Source organism: Neopelma chrysocephalum, unplaced genomic scaffold (genome assembly GCF_003984885.1).
Source record: "Neopelma chrysocephalum unplaced genomic scaffold, ASM398488v2 Primary Assembly neopelma1_22b, whole genome shotgun sequence".
Lineage (NCBI taxonomy): Eukaryota > Metazoa > Chordata > Aves > Passeriformes > Pipridae > Neopelma > Neopelma chrysocephalum.
In genome coordinates this window covers 15,643,468-15,659,893 of record NW_020897690.1, presented here as the reverse complement: position 1 = coordinate 15,659,893, position 16,426 = coordinate 15,643,468, and the positions used below count along the sequence as shown (strand labels likewise).

At 38.4% G+C, this 16,426-nt stretch overlaps 1 protein-coding gene across 1 annotated transcript in view; it reads right to left on the bottom strand.

The window, feature by feature from the left end:
- GRB10 (growth factor receptor bound protein 10) overlaps positions 1-16,426 on the bottom strand; it is a 144,552-nt gene that overhangs the window by 8,058 nt on the left and 120,068 nt on the right. The window contains exons 6-13 of the mRNA XM_027680571.1: positions 15,927-16,083; positions 10,173-10,288; positions 8,097-8,171; positions 4,886-5,023; positions 4,238-4,348; positions 2,984-3,082; positions 1,409-1,486; positions 630-746 (exon numbers count right to left, since the gene is read on the bottom strand). Coding sequence (XP_027536372.1) covers positions 630-746; positions 1,409-1,486; positions 2,984-3,082; positions 4,238-4,348; positions 4,886-5,023; positions 8,097-8,171; positions 10,173-10,288; positions 15,927-16,083 — 891 coding nt within the window. The remainder of the gene's footprint in view (positions 1-629; positions 747-1,408; positions 1,487-2,983; positions 3,083-4,237; positions 4,349-4,885; positions 5,024-8,096; positions 8,172-10,172; positions 10,289-15,926; positions 16,084-16,426) is intronic.

Here is a 16,426-nt window from a genome sequence, read left to right as displayed (position 1 = left end):
GGAAAAAAAATGACAGAAAAAAAGAAAAGTCTGATATGTCTCTGCTCAGGCAAAACACCAGGCACTCAGTAAATCAAGCAGTGTTTCCCTCCCGTACATAAAGCACCAGCTAATGTTTCAGTAATGACTTCTTTTCCCTAAAAGACGAGCATGTGGGAAAACTTGTACTGCAGCTGTCTGTCCACAAGACACTATAAACAAGTTACATCAGTTTTCATTGCAAGAGGTCCTGCCTCTTGTATATTCTGCAATTAAACTTACTGGGAGCAAGCCATTAGTCAGAGCCCCAGCCTCTTCCATGTGGGGAAGCATTTAATTTGACATATTCCTCCTCAGAGACTGGTTTTGCAAACTGGCAGTAAAGTTCTGGTGGGTCTGCTTTCCCCCTCAACTTTCCTCTGGACACTAGGGGGACAGAGAAGCAGTGGTAGAAGGTTGTTGTGAATGTGACAGTTTTGCTAAAGATGGATATTGACTTTCAGATCTGCATGCTTGCAGTGTGATTGCTTCAGGTCGGAGCTAAGCTATACTGTGACCAGCACTGCACTAACATCATAGCACACTCTGTGTTTTGGCTCTCAACAGACACTTACGGATTGCAAAAATAGAAAAGAAGAGAAGATAGCTACCCTCCAAGCATGTCCTTCTTCCAAGGCAGCACTCTGTGCTTCAGCAGGATTTTCAATAACTCTTCCTATTTGCCCCGAAAAATCCATTGCTACTAGTGAGTTTTCAGATACACTTCTCTGAAAAGGAATTTTCACTTGTTTCAAAAAACAGGAAAAGAAAAATCCAGCTTGAGAGTTTAATTTCAAAATGTTTTGGTTTCAGAAGACTGTCCAAGGTTCTCCTTCAACATCACGAAAAATACATCTCATTTTTTATCCCTTTCAAAAGATTCACTGACACAAAAATAGGTGGCTTTTCTTTTAAGGCCATAGGGGAGGGAGAGGATTCAAAGGCTCAGAATAAAATCTGTATTGCTCAAGTTGCCCACTTGCCCTATTACTATATTCCAATCATTTTCAGGGCCAGTTGGGATCCAAATATAGGATCTTCACTTTTAGATAGTTAACAGTCAGCTCTTGGCCCAACCTATTTTAAGAAATTTACGTGTTACTTTTGCCAGACCTAAGCTGGCTTCTGCAGAGACAGCCAGATGTCTCTCTACTGTATGTCTCAAAGAGCATGACATAGCCAAGATTTTTCAATCATGTGGATCATGTAAGCCTGAGATAATGGAGAGCCAACCACGAAAACTGTACTCATGCAAAACATGAACTTTACATTAATTTGCTATACAATGCTGTATTTACACTTCTTAGCGTAAAATTTTCCACTTTTAAAATGCAAAAGCAAACGTATCTTTTCCAACATCATATGTCAATGAGGTAAGTTCATTACTTACTACTGGAGTGGAAAAGTGTGGAAGCATGGCTTTTCGCTGCTGGGGAATTCTGTAATTCTGATACAGTAGCATTCCATACTGCAAAAACAAATGCAAGGACACTATTATTCAAATATATACCCTAGGAAAAAAACTGTAGTGATTTCAAAATACCACTTACACTGGAGCAAGGTACCACCAGTTTATTATTTTCCTGATCAGAAGCTGTCCCAAAGCAATTTGTATTGAGCAACAGCAATTGGCAGGTGGCAATCAAGCAGTTAATACACACAAGTTTTCTTTAAAAAATAGAAGCTTGAGTGAAATACACAGGTAATTTCTGCCACTCTCAGCAATCACCAGAGCTATCACTCTATTTTCCTTGTAGAATACAAGCTTTCAGTTGAGGTCAGAACACACATATTAATTGCCATCTTTTTACCCTCTAGTAATGTGAACTTAAAAATATTCTGCATAAGGCATTCAAACTCAGTTTTCAAAATGATAAAAAATAAGAACCTTTCTAGTTCACTAGCTCTTTCAATAAATTTCATCAGGAAATAACACTTAGTACTTTTCATATCCTTATAAAAATAAGGTGATTGAATTCCAGTCATGCTCCTCATTGAACATGATCAATTTTAGCAACACTAGTAGCTAGGATGGTAGGAAAACACCTACTCAGTGCATTCCCTGGAGGCACAGTGCTGAAGTATAGCAACATTACTTACCGAATGTTCTAACTGAAATGGTTTATACAATTTGTGAACAGGGTAATATAGGACTATGGAAAGCTAAAGTTGAATAAAAAGAAGGGTCACAGACAAAGCCCTGAGGCATAGCCTTAATTTTCACTGATTGTACACCCTTAATCATCTTTCAGTGTTCCTTAAAAACAAAAACCTTTTTCTCTGTACATAGGATGTAGTAAGGTATAGAGAAGGACACAGCAGTTTTCAAGACAGCACATTCAGGGAAAGACTTAAAACCAAATCAGAACTTATGCACATTTTCCTATGAAGATCAGGAAGTTCTCTGCTTCAAAGGGCACAAAATAGTCAACTTTCTCCTTAGTTCCCTCCATCCTGATTTTGTTTCAAAAAAATTGGTGAAGCCTCCTACCATATTACAAGAAATCTCATTGTTTGCTGTCAGATATAAATTATTTTCACCTGAAGATAGAATTACTTACTTTTGTTACTTCTTCTAATAGAACCTTCAGAAAACTAAAAAAAAAAAAAAGAATTGCAAAAGGCACTCTGTTCTAGTTAGGAGAACCACTTACCATTATCAAAACAATTTCTTTAGCTTTATGATAACTTGCAAATACCTTGTAAACGTATTTTGATTCATTCACATATCTCAAATTTGGATGCAAAACTAAAATTATGCTTGGTTCGTATGTGGAAGGAATAGAGCTCAGTCCTGCGCTTAAAATCTTAGGTAGGGCAGGCCTGCCTGGCATTTTGCTCTTATCTGTATTGTTTTGGAACAGACGACATTTAATAACACGTAAGTAATTTCTCATAAACAAAGTAACAAATGCAACTTAACTCTAGGTGTAGCCTTGCACAAGTAGAAGAGATTATTAGATACCTTGAGGAGTCGAAAGGCAGTCATCCAGCACGTTCTGCTTTGCTCATCTTCAGCACATAACAACCGCAGTTCCTTAGTTTCATTTCTCACTCTGTTGGGCTTTAAAGTGTTAGAGGGAAGTCAGCTACATTCAGTAGAAAACCAACAGCACAACTAAGTTTACTGTAAAGTCAGGTGCAGTATTAGTCTTAAGAACTAGCCAGAAAAAGCTCACACCACTCTGAATAAAAGCTCAGGAGAGGCTGAGCATGCTTTGAAAGAAATCACTGTCTCAGTTGGGTCTAGCAAGATAAATGTCAGTGCCTTCTGACTTTCAGGAGTTAGACTCCTTGAGGGTCCCTTCCAACTCAGGATATTCTATGATGCTATGTTTTGAAATAACCTGCAGTTCTGGCAGTTTATAGGAACAAGGTACTCAGGCCATGCTACAACCAAACCAGGGCATTTAGTTTTGTTGGTTTTGGTTGTTAGGGTGGGGTTTTTTGTTGGTTGTTTTTTTTTTTCCAAATCTGTGAGAAGTTTTATAAGACCCCATTTTGAGATGAAGGACGAAAGTTTCCATAGCTGGCTGAGGATCAGTCCTGCTGCCAGTCTCTTTGATGCAAACCCTTATTGTCTAGCTCTGGAATGGCTGGTAGGAAGGAGACTACTTCACTGCTGTCAATAAAACCAGCTTCCAGCCTTATTTTCTTCTCAGAAAATTACACTTTTCAAAGTTTAGAAATACTGTCCAAACCAATCTATCAGCACAAAAGTTTTAAAAATTTTCAAAGGCAACTGTTTATTCTTATTTTCATTTGTCCAAGACAATCTTCCTCTTTAAATAAAGGCAAACCTCTGGCCCATAATAATGATAAAATGACTACCCATCAGAGCTTGATCCTTTGTTGCTGTATAATTTTGGTGCTCGCTCTCCACAGAAACTTTTCTATTCAATTAGAGTACTTGGAAAAAGTTTTCATCTGTGAGGTGAACCAAGGCCACCTCGCAGGCACACTATGCTTCAGCAGTGAGCTGCTCTTGCACAGAAATTTCCCAAACGAAAGGAGCACCAGATAAACTCTTAAAAATGTCTCATAAAATGATGATAAGATTCACAGGACATGCCTGCCAAATAAAAGATGTTAAAGATCAAGTCCTCATGACAGAAAAGGCTTGCAGAGTTTTAGACACAAATCCCATTTAGCTGCGGGCTGGGGTGACTCTGAGCTACCAACACCATCTGGAACTTTGGAAGAACTCAATGAGATTTACCTTTATACAAAATCCATACTCTGCAGGTGCACTGTACAACTTCTTGCCTGCTATCAATGAGAAGATATTGCTGTCTTCCAGGTCAGCCAACAATTGCAAATGTCTTGGCTCCTGGGGAAATAACGTGTTTTATCACAGGTAAGTGTAAGGTTTTGGAAGATCTTGTGCAAGCTTTGCAGTCTCTCCAGCCCGGCCTCCAACAGAGGGCAGTGTACGAACACTGTTCCTCTCCCCAGCAGCCTCAAGTGGACACAGCGCTGTCACCTCTTGAATATCAGCCTACCAACAGAAGGTGCTTGATTCCGGAAGCTTACAAAATACTATACTTATGCAAACACATCACATTAAAAATGGCATAGCCTATTACATTGCTCCAGAGGAAACTGAAGGTTAGCACAACTTCAGTAGCCACAATGATGTTGCCTGGCTAGTTTGGTTTCATTTTATAACGAAACCATATGGCTATGTTCATGCATTGAGAGCCCAGGGCTTGACTCTCTTTTGATCATGGCTTACTTATCCTTTTCTATGGCATAAAAACAGGGAACACTGTGTGGGGATATTTAAAAACCAGCAAAAAACTGCCAACTGTAAAAGTAGAAAATGTTTTCACATGCTAGTACTGTGCAACTTCTTCTTTAATCTTACCTTTGAAGTTCCTTTTGTAGAACAATAAAGTCCTGATCTCCTCAAACACACATACAGTTTCTTCCATGATTTCCTACCCAGTTCTTTCACATGCAAGAAACCTTGAATTTCAGGGCAGCTACTGGAGTTTAAAAAGTTCTGTTGGAGAGAAAAATGTAAATGAAGATTGTATCCTAGGGATGGATCATAAAATTGTCACTGTATTTGCAGACCAGAGAGGTAAACAGCAAATCAGTTTGCTGATCTGAGGTGCAGTTTCACACTAGGCTTAAACTGACCTAGATGTTTAATCTGATTTATGACCAAAACGGAAATTCCTGCTCCTCCCATTTCATCTACCTAGCTATCTCCTCCCACTACTGACATCTTCCTATTCTCTCTGACAATACTTATATCTCCAAAAAGCTAAGCATTTCTCTATATCCCCATTCTTCTTGCACTTGGCCTGAAGGGAGAGGAATTAAGCCTATTAATTCTTAAAATAATACCTTCTCACAGCAATTTTGGCAAATTGTCTAACTTGGAAATATTGGCCAAAATCTCCGTCTTTATCATAAAGTTTTTGAAAGGGAAGATCCTATTTCGGGATTTCTGGCATTTAAGTTGTCCCAAGACAAGAGGTATGGCAGACAACAGAATATTTAATTGAAAATGAAATGTAGAGCAGTCAAATAAGTGCCAGCAATTATACCAGACTTCAAGATTCAGAAGCATTTAAGTTCTTGACATAAGTAGAGGGGACCACATACGGAATAATTTGATTTGTGATATATATCAGGAAGGAAGCATTTAATTACGGTAGGAGAATTGATGGATTGCTCCCTTATTACAATGGGGCAGATGTTTAAATGACAGAGGGCTTGCTCAAGTAAGTTAAACACCAAATGAATAAATTCAACAGTATAAGAAAAATGCATAAACCTGTTTGGTTAGATGCTTCTGCAAGTCTTCAAAGTTGTGTTTTGGTGTTATTTGGTGGACAATGCCCACAGGAAACAAAACCAAAAATCAGTGCCCTGGATCAGAATTAAAAGCTATTTTTTCCCATTCCTCCTTCTCATGTCATCTAACAGCATGGAAAAAAACAGTCAATTTTCCTGCTATTCGTACTATGAATCCACTTCTCAGCTGTGAAAGGGAAAAACAAAAAGAAGAATATGTTCTTTTTGTCCAGTCAGATAAAAGAAAAGTAAACTAAGATGCAGGTTTTTTTGTGTATCTGAGCCAGGTTGAGACTAGGGAAAACAGATCCTGATGGTTTTAATGCTATTCTTAAGACTAAAAATACTAGCTCTTAATACAGTATATGATACCATGAGATGATATTTAACATTCTTCCCTGTTCTATGTGTAATTAAATACAGTGGAATTGCTCAGTGTTTAAGGTGGCCTCAGATGCAATATGTTTAATAACTATTAGACTTCAATAAATTACAGCTGCCACTGAAATTCTGAAAAACAGTTGTGTGGTTTTTTTTAAAGAAAAGGGATATTCAGTATAAATACTTTAAGGAATATTGTTCTTTTATGGTTAAACAATGAAACAGAGAGAATATACTTATCGTCTTTTCCCCTCCCTCTCGTGTTGTTAACCCCCATTGACTTTTGCTTCTCCAGGACCACACCTAAGTGAGCCTTCCCAGAAGAAAACTCTCGTATCTCAAGAGGTTGTAAGGTTTTCCTTTTGCTACCACTCAAATTACCCTAGGATCAAAACTTTTCTATCTTCAAGAACATCTTACTCTTTTAGGGAGTTCTGCTGCTTGTATTAACAAACAAACTCAATTCTCTACTTACACTACAGGAAAAAGGGTCCAGGATATGAACACCTCTCTTCCTACCAGTCTGTGGCGATGCCAATCCATGACAGTTTTGGTTCCTGATTACAACCTCATCGCTTCTGACTTTCATTTTTAATTCTGTAAATAGGATTGATTTTTTGTTGTTTGTTTGTTTTCCAGCTGAGAGTGGATGCTAATGCTTTAAATTCTTCTCAGTGAACATGGTACCAGAATTTAATGGACTTCGATACGGTTACGGGACAAAACGAGTTCACTGTTTCAAAAGTCAGTGGAAACTTGTTGTCTTCAAAGAGAGAGTCAGTGCATATTTGCAAACATGCAAAATGACAGAAGTCAAGCTAAAATCAGTTATTTGTATGTATACGTTCTTCATATATTTGTGCCTTCTGCTTTATAATTTGCCTGGTACGCAGGTCACTGTCTTCCAGGCACCATGATCTTATATTCTTAATACAGCACTCTTTGAATAAACTGCGTTTTGAGTTGAGTGTCCTGAGCTAAATGACCCCAGTTTGAGGAAACAACTGAAATTAAAAGATTTAGACTGAGGTTTAGATTGCAGCACTAAAATTGAGAGATTTAAGAGAATCAGTTACTGATCAGAGAGGTAACCCACTCTTCAGCACCATCCTTGAAGGCCAACTAACTGTGCCACCACCACGGTTCCTTCATGAGCAAGCAAGAAGCTCTACAGTGACATCAGAACTTCAGTATAAATGTAGCACACGTGCCACTACCACGCAGATTACACAACTCTACCAACACATATCCATAAGGTACACACCCCTGTAATTTAATCTGGGAAGCTTTAAATGGGATTACTTTGCAAATACTATATACAAATTTCTACTTGCATTTACTTCTTAGGGCATTATTCTTCTATACAAAAAAGCAGCTAGTTGGCTGAACCATGAGGAAGTTGATCCTTATTGTTAATTCTTGACAGGCAAAAACATGGGACGTAAAAAGTAAAAGCAAAACCTCTCATCATCTCAAACTCATTTTCTAATATCAAGATGCATTTTTACACTTTCTCCTGTGCTATGATGTGGAGTATAGAAGACTACTTCTGTTCTGCTTTTTATAAAAGGGGTGTTTGTTTTCCTAGAAATATATCTGCCAAGACTGTTTTTGGAGCAACATTGGGTCGCCAAACCAGATACCCACAGAGTGAGTATTAATGGAACAAGTATGTGTGAACATAGCTATGAATACTTTGTGTTTACACCTCAATGCCACCGGGTAAGATCTTTGTCAGATATTTTCAACATTAGCACCATATGCTAACTCATTACACTGGTCTTTCTCTGACCAACTCTTTCCAGACCCTTGAATTCTCTCTTCCTTCCTCTCAACCTCCCCCCTCCAGCTCCAAAACTTTTTTTGTCCATACAGATAATTTACAGTACCTGCAGAAGTTGTGACTGTGGGATACTGCCATTTGTTTGCTGGCACCAGGCAACCATTTGCTCTGGAAAGAAATTCTAGACAAAAAAAGAGAAGACAATTCACTTTATATGTGAACACTCTTACACAAAACTAGTGAAATTTTCTTCCAGTCATTCATTTTTTGGAACTATCACTATTAAATCAATTTGGAGATCCCCTGACAGAGAAAGTAATACAAGGGTTTTCAAGTGCAGTTCTTCGCTTCCTTCTGCTCACCAGATGCCCATGCAGACAGATTGTGGGTTTCTAAAATATCTGATATACACCATTTCATAACTGTGTTTCCCCATCATTTCCTCTACTAGTGAGGGCTTTTGGGGATTGCTAACAGCCTCTACTTTTTTGGAAAGGACAGGATGAATGGTCCTGCAGGTTGAATATGCAGTGATTCCTTGCTTAGTGCATCAATGACTTGACTTCAGACTTAATCCTCCAGTTTCCCTTTCACTTGATATGTTTTAAAATGCTTATATAATTTGGTACAGTGAATTTACTATACACAGCAAAGATATGAAGTCATTCTTGAAATTTTTAAACATTATTTGAAGCATGGAAACATGCAGAAATGACTGAAATAAAAGAATGACTGATTATAACAAGATGAATCACAACAAAAACATTTCCAGTTTAGAACATTTGTCACTCTTCGGGCAATATAAATTTCAAGTCTTTAGGGCATAAAGAGAAGGACTGAAGAGGAATCACCCTTCTGCCAGGTAAGTTGCACAATGAGTTATGAAAGCTAACATTTACAAGACTCTCTTGAGTAGAAACAGTGCCATATGGCAACAGCTAATGCAACGGATAGGGAGCCTTCGCATTCTTACACCAAAAGAATTATTTATTCTGTGATTGCAGGAGCCTGGGACTGAATGCCAAGCATTCTGGGTTTTACTCTGTTATTAATTAAAATAGACCACATGAAACCAGTGTGCTAGCTCCTATGATACCAAAACTTCTATACAACACTCAGATGTTCACAGGTTATCAGATGGTAAGATCAATAGAAGTGAAAACTTATGAACACTCCATGCACAGAAACATTTCACACAGTAAGTCAAGGCACAGACTCTGAAACAAGCACTAACAGATGACAAATGTACGTGCAAGCACACGTGTGAGGATGCAGCAACTGTGAATTAGCATCTATGAGAAAACGAATGAGTTTATCATGTGTAGTCACTTTAGCAATGAGTTTACATGTGATCTTGTGCATCTTTTTTCTTCTCACCTCACAAATGCCTGACTGACCAAAAATCTGTTCCTACCTAACGACCTCTGGCTTACGTTTTTTCAACTATCACGATGGGTTACACCAGCTGATATTGTTTCACGTCAACAGTCTGTTCCAACTTAATTGTTTAGATAAAATGCGAAAAGTCATCCCCAGATATGCAGTTACACAGTAACTAGTTTAAAATTATGATGTTCAAAGGATCTTACAAACACAGGAATAAGTAGTGATGACATACAATACTTTTCAAACATGGATATACATGAGGACATAAACAGGGCAAGCTACTATGATGAGTAAGGAAGGCAGAGCACACTAGCAAAAAACAGAGCCATAGGTGAAACAATGTTCAATATACATAAAATGGAAATTCCTTGTATGTAGTAAGTGCTTTAGGGGTTACTCAGAGGGGTTTTGCTTATACTGCCAGAAATGAAAAGGTTTGGATACTGCATGCTATGCGATCAATTTGCTTCAAATCAAGTAACTTTTAAGATGATGAGTAAATTGCACTTCTGATTGTTTTTCTTAAACCAACCAAGATTTCCCTGTCTTGGTCACCCTCTAATACAGCAACAGACATTTTGAAACAAGTATATTTGGTAAATTGAAAACACTTGAGGTTTTTAGGCTGGGAGGAGAGTAAAAGGAATTTAAACATTGGTTAAAATTTCTTCGGAAAGAATTCTGTTAGTTTGTTGCCATTTTTTTTTTATAATAGATGTTTAAGACATAATAATGCCCAGCAATGTTATTGCAATCCATCCCTCTGTGGTGTAAACAACTAAGGAATGAGACTCACCATGGGATTTTTGAAAAATTCATATTTTGCATAATTCTTCCTGAACAAAAATTTACTTTCACTTCCCATTGTGGATTCAACTTGAACTATGAGCTCATGATCTTCCAAGCACCTCTCTATGGAAAAAGAACATGATGTTAACATACAGCCAACAAGCAGAAGGAGAGAGACCAACTAAGAATAGGAGTAAAACAACCCAGTGTAATTCCATTACCTCTTAAGAAATCAGCAAAACACATTCTAGCTTTCAAACCACATTGCCATGAAGCGATGCTTTACTTTGTAAAGTATTACAAAGTTTAACATTATATGGCAGTGTTCTTTAAAGATTTCCTATATCAGGGCTTCATAAACACAGATTTTCTCAAAAGGAATACATTTTTTTGTGTGCAGAAGCTTAAATGATAAAGACGAAACTCTTTGTGCTGGCTGTACACTCTGGGACTGGCAAGGTGGACAGGTTTAAGGGGAAAAAAGTTACAGAAAGGCCACTGTTAGGTCTTGAACTATCACAGAAATACAGTGTCCTATTTGATCACACTCTATAAAACCAGTTCATTTCAAGGTGAACTTCAGGCCTTTATTGTAGATGCTAGACAATGGGGTTTATTATGAAAGAGGTCACAGGATCTACTTTACAGGAATACTGACAGAGACAAACGTTTTGTACACATGACAGGGCAATTTTCTGCTCTAGATTAGGTTACAAGGTAACTCCCCATAACCACCACTTCTCTGGTCAAAAGAATGGCACATCAAAGCATGAACAGATAGCTTAACAAATCCAATTCACTGAAAACAGTAACTCGAAAGAAGGCAACTGCTTAAGTGTGCACTACTTAATGAACTCATTATCTTGGCAAGTCTTCAGAAGTTTCCACGAAAATATTTAGGTATTTTTCAAAAGTTTTAACTAGTCAGTGCTTTCACCCCTTATATAATACGAAATTAAAAAATTAGGTCAAGCAAAACATAACTTTTGCAAAGCTTTAAACAAAATGCCTGTGACTTGGTGACCAAAGAAGTTTGGAGAGTCCCTTACCCACTTCGTGTTGCATTCCTACAGTTAGAAATGTCAGAAACCCAAGCTCTTGGGGTGTTTTCAGGATAGAAAGCAAGCAGTCATTGGCATCTCAGGAAGAATAAGCTCTTGAATGTTACTTGAATTATTGAACTTAGCAGATTAATGTATGTTCTTTGATTGAAAATTTAACCAATGTCAATGATCCCATTGTCTCTTTCACCTGCATTGAGGTTGTCAGTCATCACCAGCTCACTGATGACTTCAGCATTTACTGTGCATTTCAATGTCCAGCCTTGCTACAGATTGTGTTTTCCAGGGGTTAACATTGAAAAATGTCCATAGTGGGCTGCTCCAGTGCATCAGCCATAACACCACTTTTAAGGGGTATTCCTTGACTACTGTGTGTGACACTGCTTTCACTGGTGGCTGTTAAGGAAGGATGTTTTTCACCACCTCAGCATTCATCAACTAAACCTACACATCATCTAGGGGCTTCATGGGTGAAGTTTCAGGTATTTCTAATCTGTTGCTACTATCATGGTTTTAAGCAACTTAATAAATCAAATCTCCTTCACTTTGTGATGAGGACTATGGGCCAATGAGCATGGAGGGTCTGTTTTTTTACATTATGTTTCCTCCAAAAAACATTTAATTACATTGGTATGAAACTTTATCACAGTATGAACCCCAAAAGACCACGTGTTCTGTTACTGACTGCTTCTGTGACCACATGAAGTTGTGCTCTTCACTTTCCTAATGCACTGAAAATGGCTCATCTAAGGGCAGGGATAAATTGTTCATTCTGTTCTGAGGAAATGCAGTATAGATGACCATTTGTCAACTGATTTTGTATTTCAATGTTGAGTTTCTGTAAATATACTCAGTGCTTGTTTCTTAGATGCTTTAGACAACTGAAATGTATTCTGTTACTAAATCAAGAACCTTTTCAGATTCTGTGCTAATACTCCTCCTCATTTAATGTTTATATTTTTGTTTTGATGGTAAAAGCCATCTTGGAGAAAAGGTACAGCATTTCATAACAGGTACATGTAAAAAGGAAGCTAGTCCTGGTCAGTCCAACTTCATAGGAGTTGTACACCTGGAAAGTCCTGGGTAATTTGCAGTCGGTTAGTACAAATGGGATGAACCACCACTTGACACACTAGCAACTCAGCCTCAGCCCTGCTTTGAGCTTCCTGCTACAAAACTAGACACACAGATGTCAGCCTGCTAAGTTCAATAGGTCAGTCTGTCTTCAAGTGGCATTGCTGCTGAAGTGACCAGAAATGTGTCCTTTCAGTTTATCTGATAGGCTCCATTCAGTCTCCTCTACACACTTCCCAGAAGAACAGGCTTCCCCAGTCCCCTGCCCCCCCCCCCCGAGTGCTTTGTATTATTATCAAAACTTCTACAAAACTGTAGCAGTGGGAGAAGGAGCTGGATTCCATCATAAACAACTCACAGGCATGGCCCTAAACTCCCATATAGAGAATCACTACAAATGACAAGTGGACCCCCATATGAAATAGCCCTCCCTGTGTGGGCTGTGTCTAACTGTTCCACTTTTAATTCATTCATATTAAGGCATGTAAACAAAAAAATCTATGTACAAAACTGCGGTAACACTTCCTTCTAACCCTCACATATTTCAGAGCCTTACTACTTTTCTTTCCTGGTTCAACTATATTTAACAAGATGTATAGTCAATTCTGGAGCTGGAAAAATTAGGTTTGTAGGTAGGGATTCTTTCAGTGTCTAGACACATTCTATTATGACGTGTCTTCATCATTATTATTTCTGCTAATGTCCAATACAGAGATCTCCATCCACATCCTAAATTAATGATACTTAAGCATGAAGTAGCACATAAGGAGAATACCACATTTTATGAACAGGTTAGGTGTACTTCTAGTAGCAAATGAAATAATGGGACCAATTTGAATTTCACAGACTGCTTAAATCTTGACCACAAAGCGCTTTAGATACTAGTGGTACAGTGTAGCAGGGACCACATTTAAATGCCAAATCTAAGACTTTCTGAGGTCAAATTGTCACACCTATGCCTCCAGTGAGAACACAAATACTTTGTGCAGTCCAATAGTTGTTTGAAGCCTTTTGCAAGCACACATGTTATTTGGAATACACTTGACTATGCGTGCACAGTAAAGAGTCAGGTGAGGGTTCCTTACAAAGTGGGACCTAGAAGACCACTGCAATGATAAATATGCAGCTGGTTTCAAAAATTTGATCTTGTCCTCAGTCTGCCCAATAGTAAAAAGATGAACTGGTTCTGCAAACTGAACTCTTTTGGAAAGTAGTATTAGGCAAGATCAAGATAAAAAAAAAAGATAGTGAACTAAATGAAGGAACTCCTCTCTTCTGGTGGGCTTCAAGATTAGCACCTACAGCATTAAGTCAGCAAGGATGTACTGTGTAAGAAATAATGTCTTCTGGAAACACAGAATTCTCACTACTCTTAAATCATATTTCTTTTCACACACCATTGTTTCATACTTATACTAGCAATCTTATATGTAGAGAAAAAAATATGGAACATCAGACACCTGATAAATTCATCTAGGATGCAGACCTTGATCTGACAGTCTCTGAAATACAGGGTAGCATTTAAGCTTCATAGAAGTAGAAATAAGCAGCCAAGTAATAAAAAATTCAAACTGCAACCAAAAATTGGTAGAAACATTAAAGTTGGTATTTAATTTTTACTGACTATGTCATAGTGGATACTTGGGACCCCAAACACAAGAAACTGGATGAAGTTGTCTCCTGTTAAATGAACTAATTTATTCTCTTTTATGTCCACATCCTTTCAAGTATGTGAAATCTGTATAATTATATCTTTTTTGATTCTTTAAATGCTTTTCTTCTTTGTCTGATTGCTTTATACCCCCAAAGGCTGCATTACTTTTCACACAGATCTACTGCGTGGCATACAGAGGACAGCCCTGGAGCAGTCCCTGAGGAACAAAGTTTGGTGGCTGCTGAAGCTCCAACCTGCACACCCCGCTTCTCTGGGGGCCCGCTTTGTGCTTCAGTGTGAAACAGAGGTCCAAAGCAGGCAGGTCCCCATGTATATAAATGCAGCCCGATAAGTATCTTGCTCTTTTCCCATCATTGTTAATTACCAAGTTATTTGTGTGTAAACAGAAGCTTTTGATTTCCTAATCAGCCCCCTGCCCGATTCATTCAGAGATGTCACACACCAGAGTTTGACAGCACAATTAGTCACCATGGAAGCTATTGTGATGTCACAAACACTGAATTGTGGCATCATTGAATGAATCTGGCAGGAGAAGGATGTTGGTTACAAAGGAGAAGGCTTCTGTTTACACAATACCTTGGTAATCAGCAATGATGGGAAAAAGAATATAGAAAAAGAGAGCCTGGTAGTTTAATGAGCATTGATAAAACTGAAAATTTGTAAAGGTTTTTAGAAGCGCATGTGGCATATTAAGCTACAGAGATAAAGGTTCTGTAATTTATATCTTAATTCTTCACCTCTTGTCCTATGTCCTCAGAACTGAAAGTATATCTTAGACATATTCCAGTGAGTATTTAATCTTAATTTTTTCATATATTCTACATTAGGAGAAATTATAAAACCATTAAACAATCAGGATATCCTATGGGTTTGGGGTTTTTTTAAAGTGTTGGTCTGCAGAGCAGTGCATTTATTAGCATTTAACAGTATTGGTTTAGGGCATTACATTTCCAGCAAATCGTTTCCTTTTTTTATTTGTAAGGGTTCTGAATTACATTTTTAGAAATAAAAATCCCTCTGTTAGCTACAGATAGCATTCACAATTCCAGTGCTGGTGATCACAGCTCATGATTTGTCTTCCTCTGTTTTCTAGAAAAAAATTTCCTGTGAAGTATATTGACTAATACCCCAAATGCTACACTTTCTAAAGCATTATTGTATGCTACATAGAACTATAGATAGTGTTATCTGAGTGATATGCAGTTGCAAGCTGCATAGCAGAACCCTGCAACTAATCACTGCCATAAAAAAACAGGAAAAGCAAGACTGAATAACATGAGATCCTTTCAGGTACTGTAATTAAACCAATTCACGGTGTTATTTAATTCCCCACGGTTCTTCCTCTTGCTGCCTTCTTGAAACTGTAACCATGACACCTTAATTTCAGTCAGGTGGAGGAGCTGCTGCCTGGAGAGCAGATGCCACTGCTGGTCCAGAAATTGCCCATGGATTTGCGGGTGGTGCCACCATTTTTTCCCTGCCTGAAGTCAAGTTTAGCCAACCCCCTCCCCCACCTCAGCATGTCTAGCTTTCATAAGCATTACTGTAGGTATGCAAAGCTGAGTCTGTTCACCCAGGTCTCCCAGCTGGTGATGAGCTGAGCTGTTTCATAGGACCGTACTCTAAGGATCAAGCTTAATTTGCCTAAGCTGTTTATTTGCAATAGCTTCAGACACAGCAAGGTAGCAATAGTGCACTAGTGTGAAGATTAGACAATTCTTCTTTTTTTTATATAAAAAAACCCAGAGGATGGGAAATAAGAGAAGGACTTAAAATGGCTTAAATGCTTAACACATCAAATTGTAATACACAGAAAGCACGTATGTGACTTCAGCTAATTGTACAAATAAAAGCAGTGGAAAGAAAATGTTCCGTCTGGAAGCACATTTATACGAATTACACATATTTTATGTTCCCAGGTAACCATGCCACCCCTTTGACCAATCCCTACCTAATCCTAGGTGAGGGTGATGCTCCACTAGAGTCCAGCTGTTATCATCCACACAATGACTTTTGTAAACGAGCAGCTGACAGAGGTCCCTGGCTGTCATGTCTGCTAGAATCTCGACCACTTTGCTTGTTCCATCTTCACTAAAGACTTTTACATCCTGCAACATAAAGGGTACACTTACAGATCAACAGCTCTGAACATAGGCAAACCACACAGCTACTGTAGAAAAGCATCATCCTCTTGGCATGAGGGTTCCAAGCAGCTTGGCAGCCAGGACAAATGAAATGGATGATTCACTTTAGAACACTTTCTCTAGATGCCCCCTAGACCTATTTCCCCTCCCCCCTCCCCAACACCTCCCTGCACTAAACAAAGATTCAGCAGGATTAATATGACCACGAACACAGAAAAAGTGAGAGAGCAGGTTCTGTATAAAGCTGCATAAGGTAAGCAAACGTGAAACAATGTCAGGAGAGTACTTTGGCAACAGTGGGCGAGAG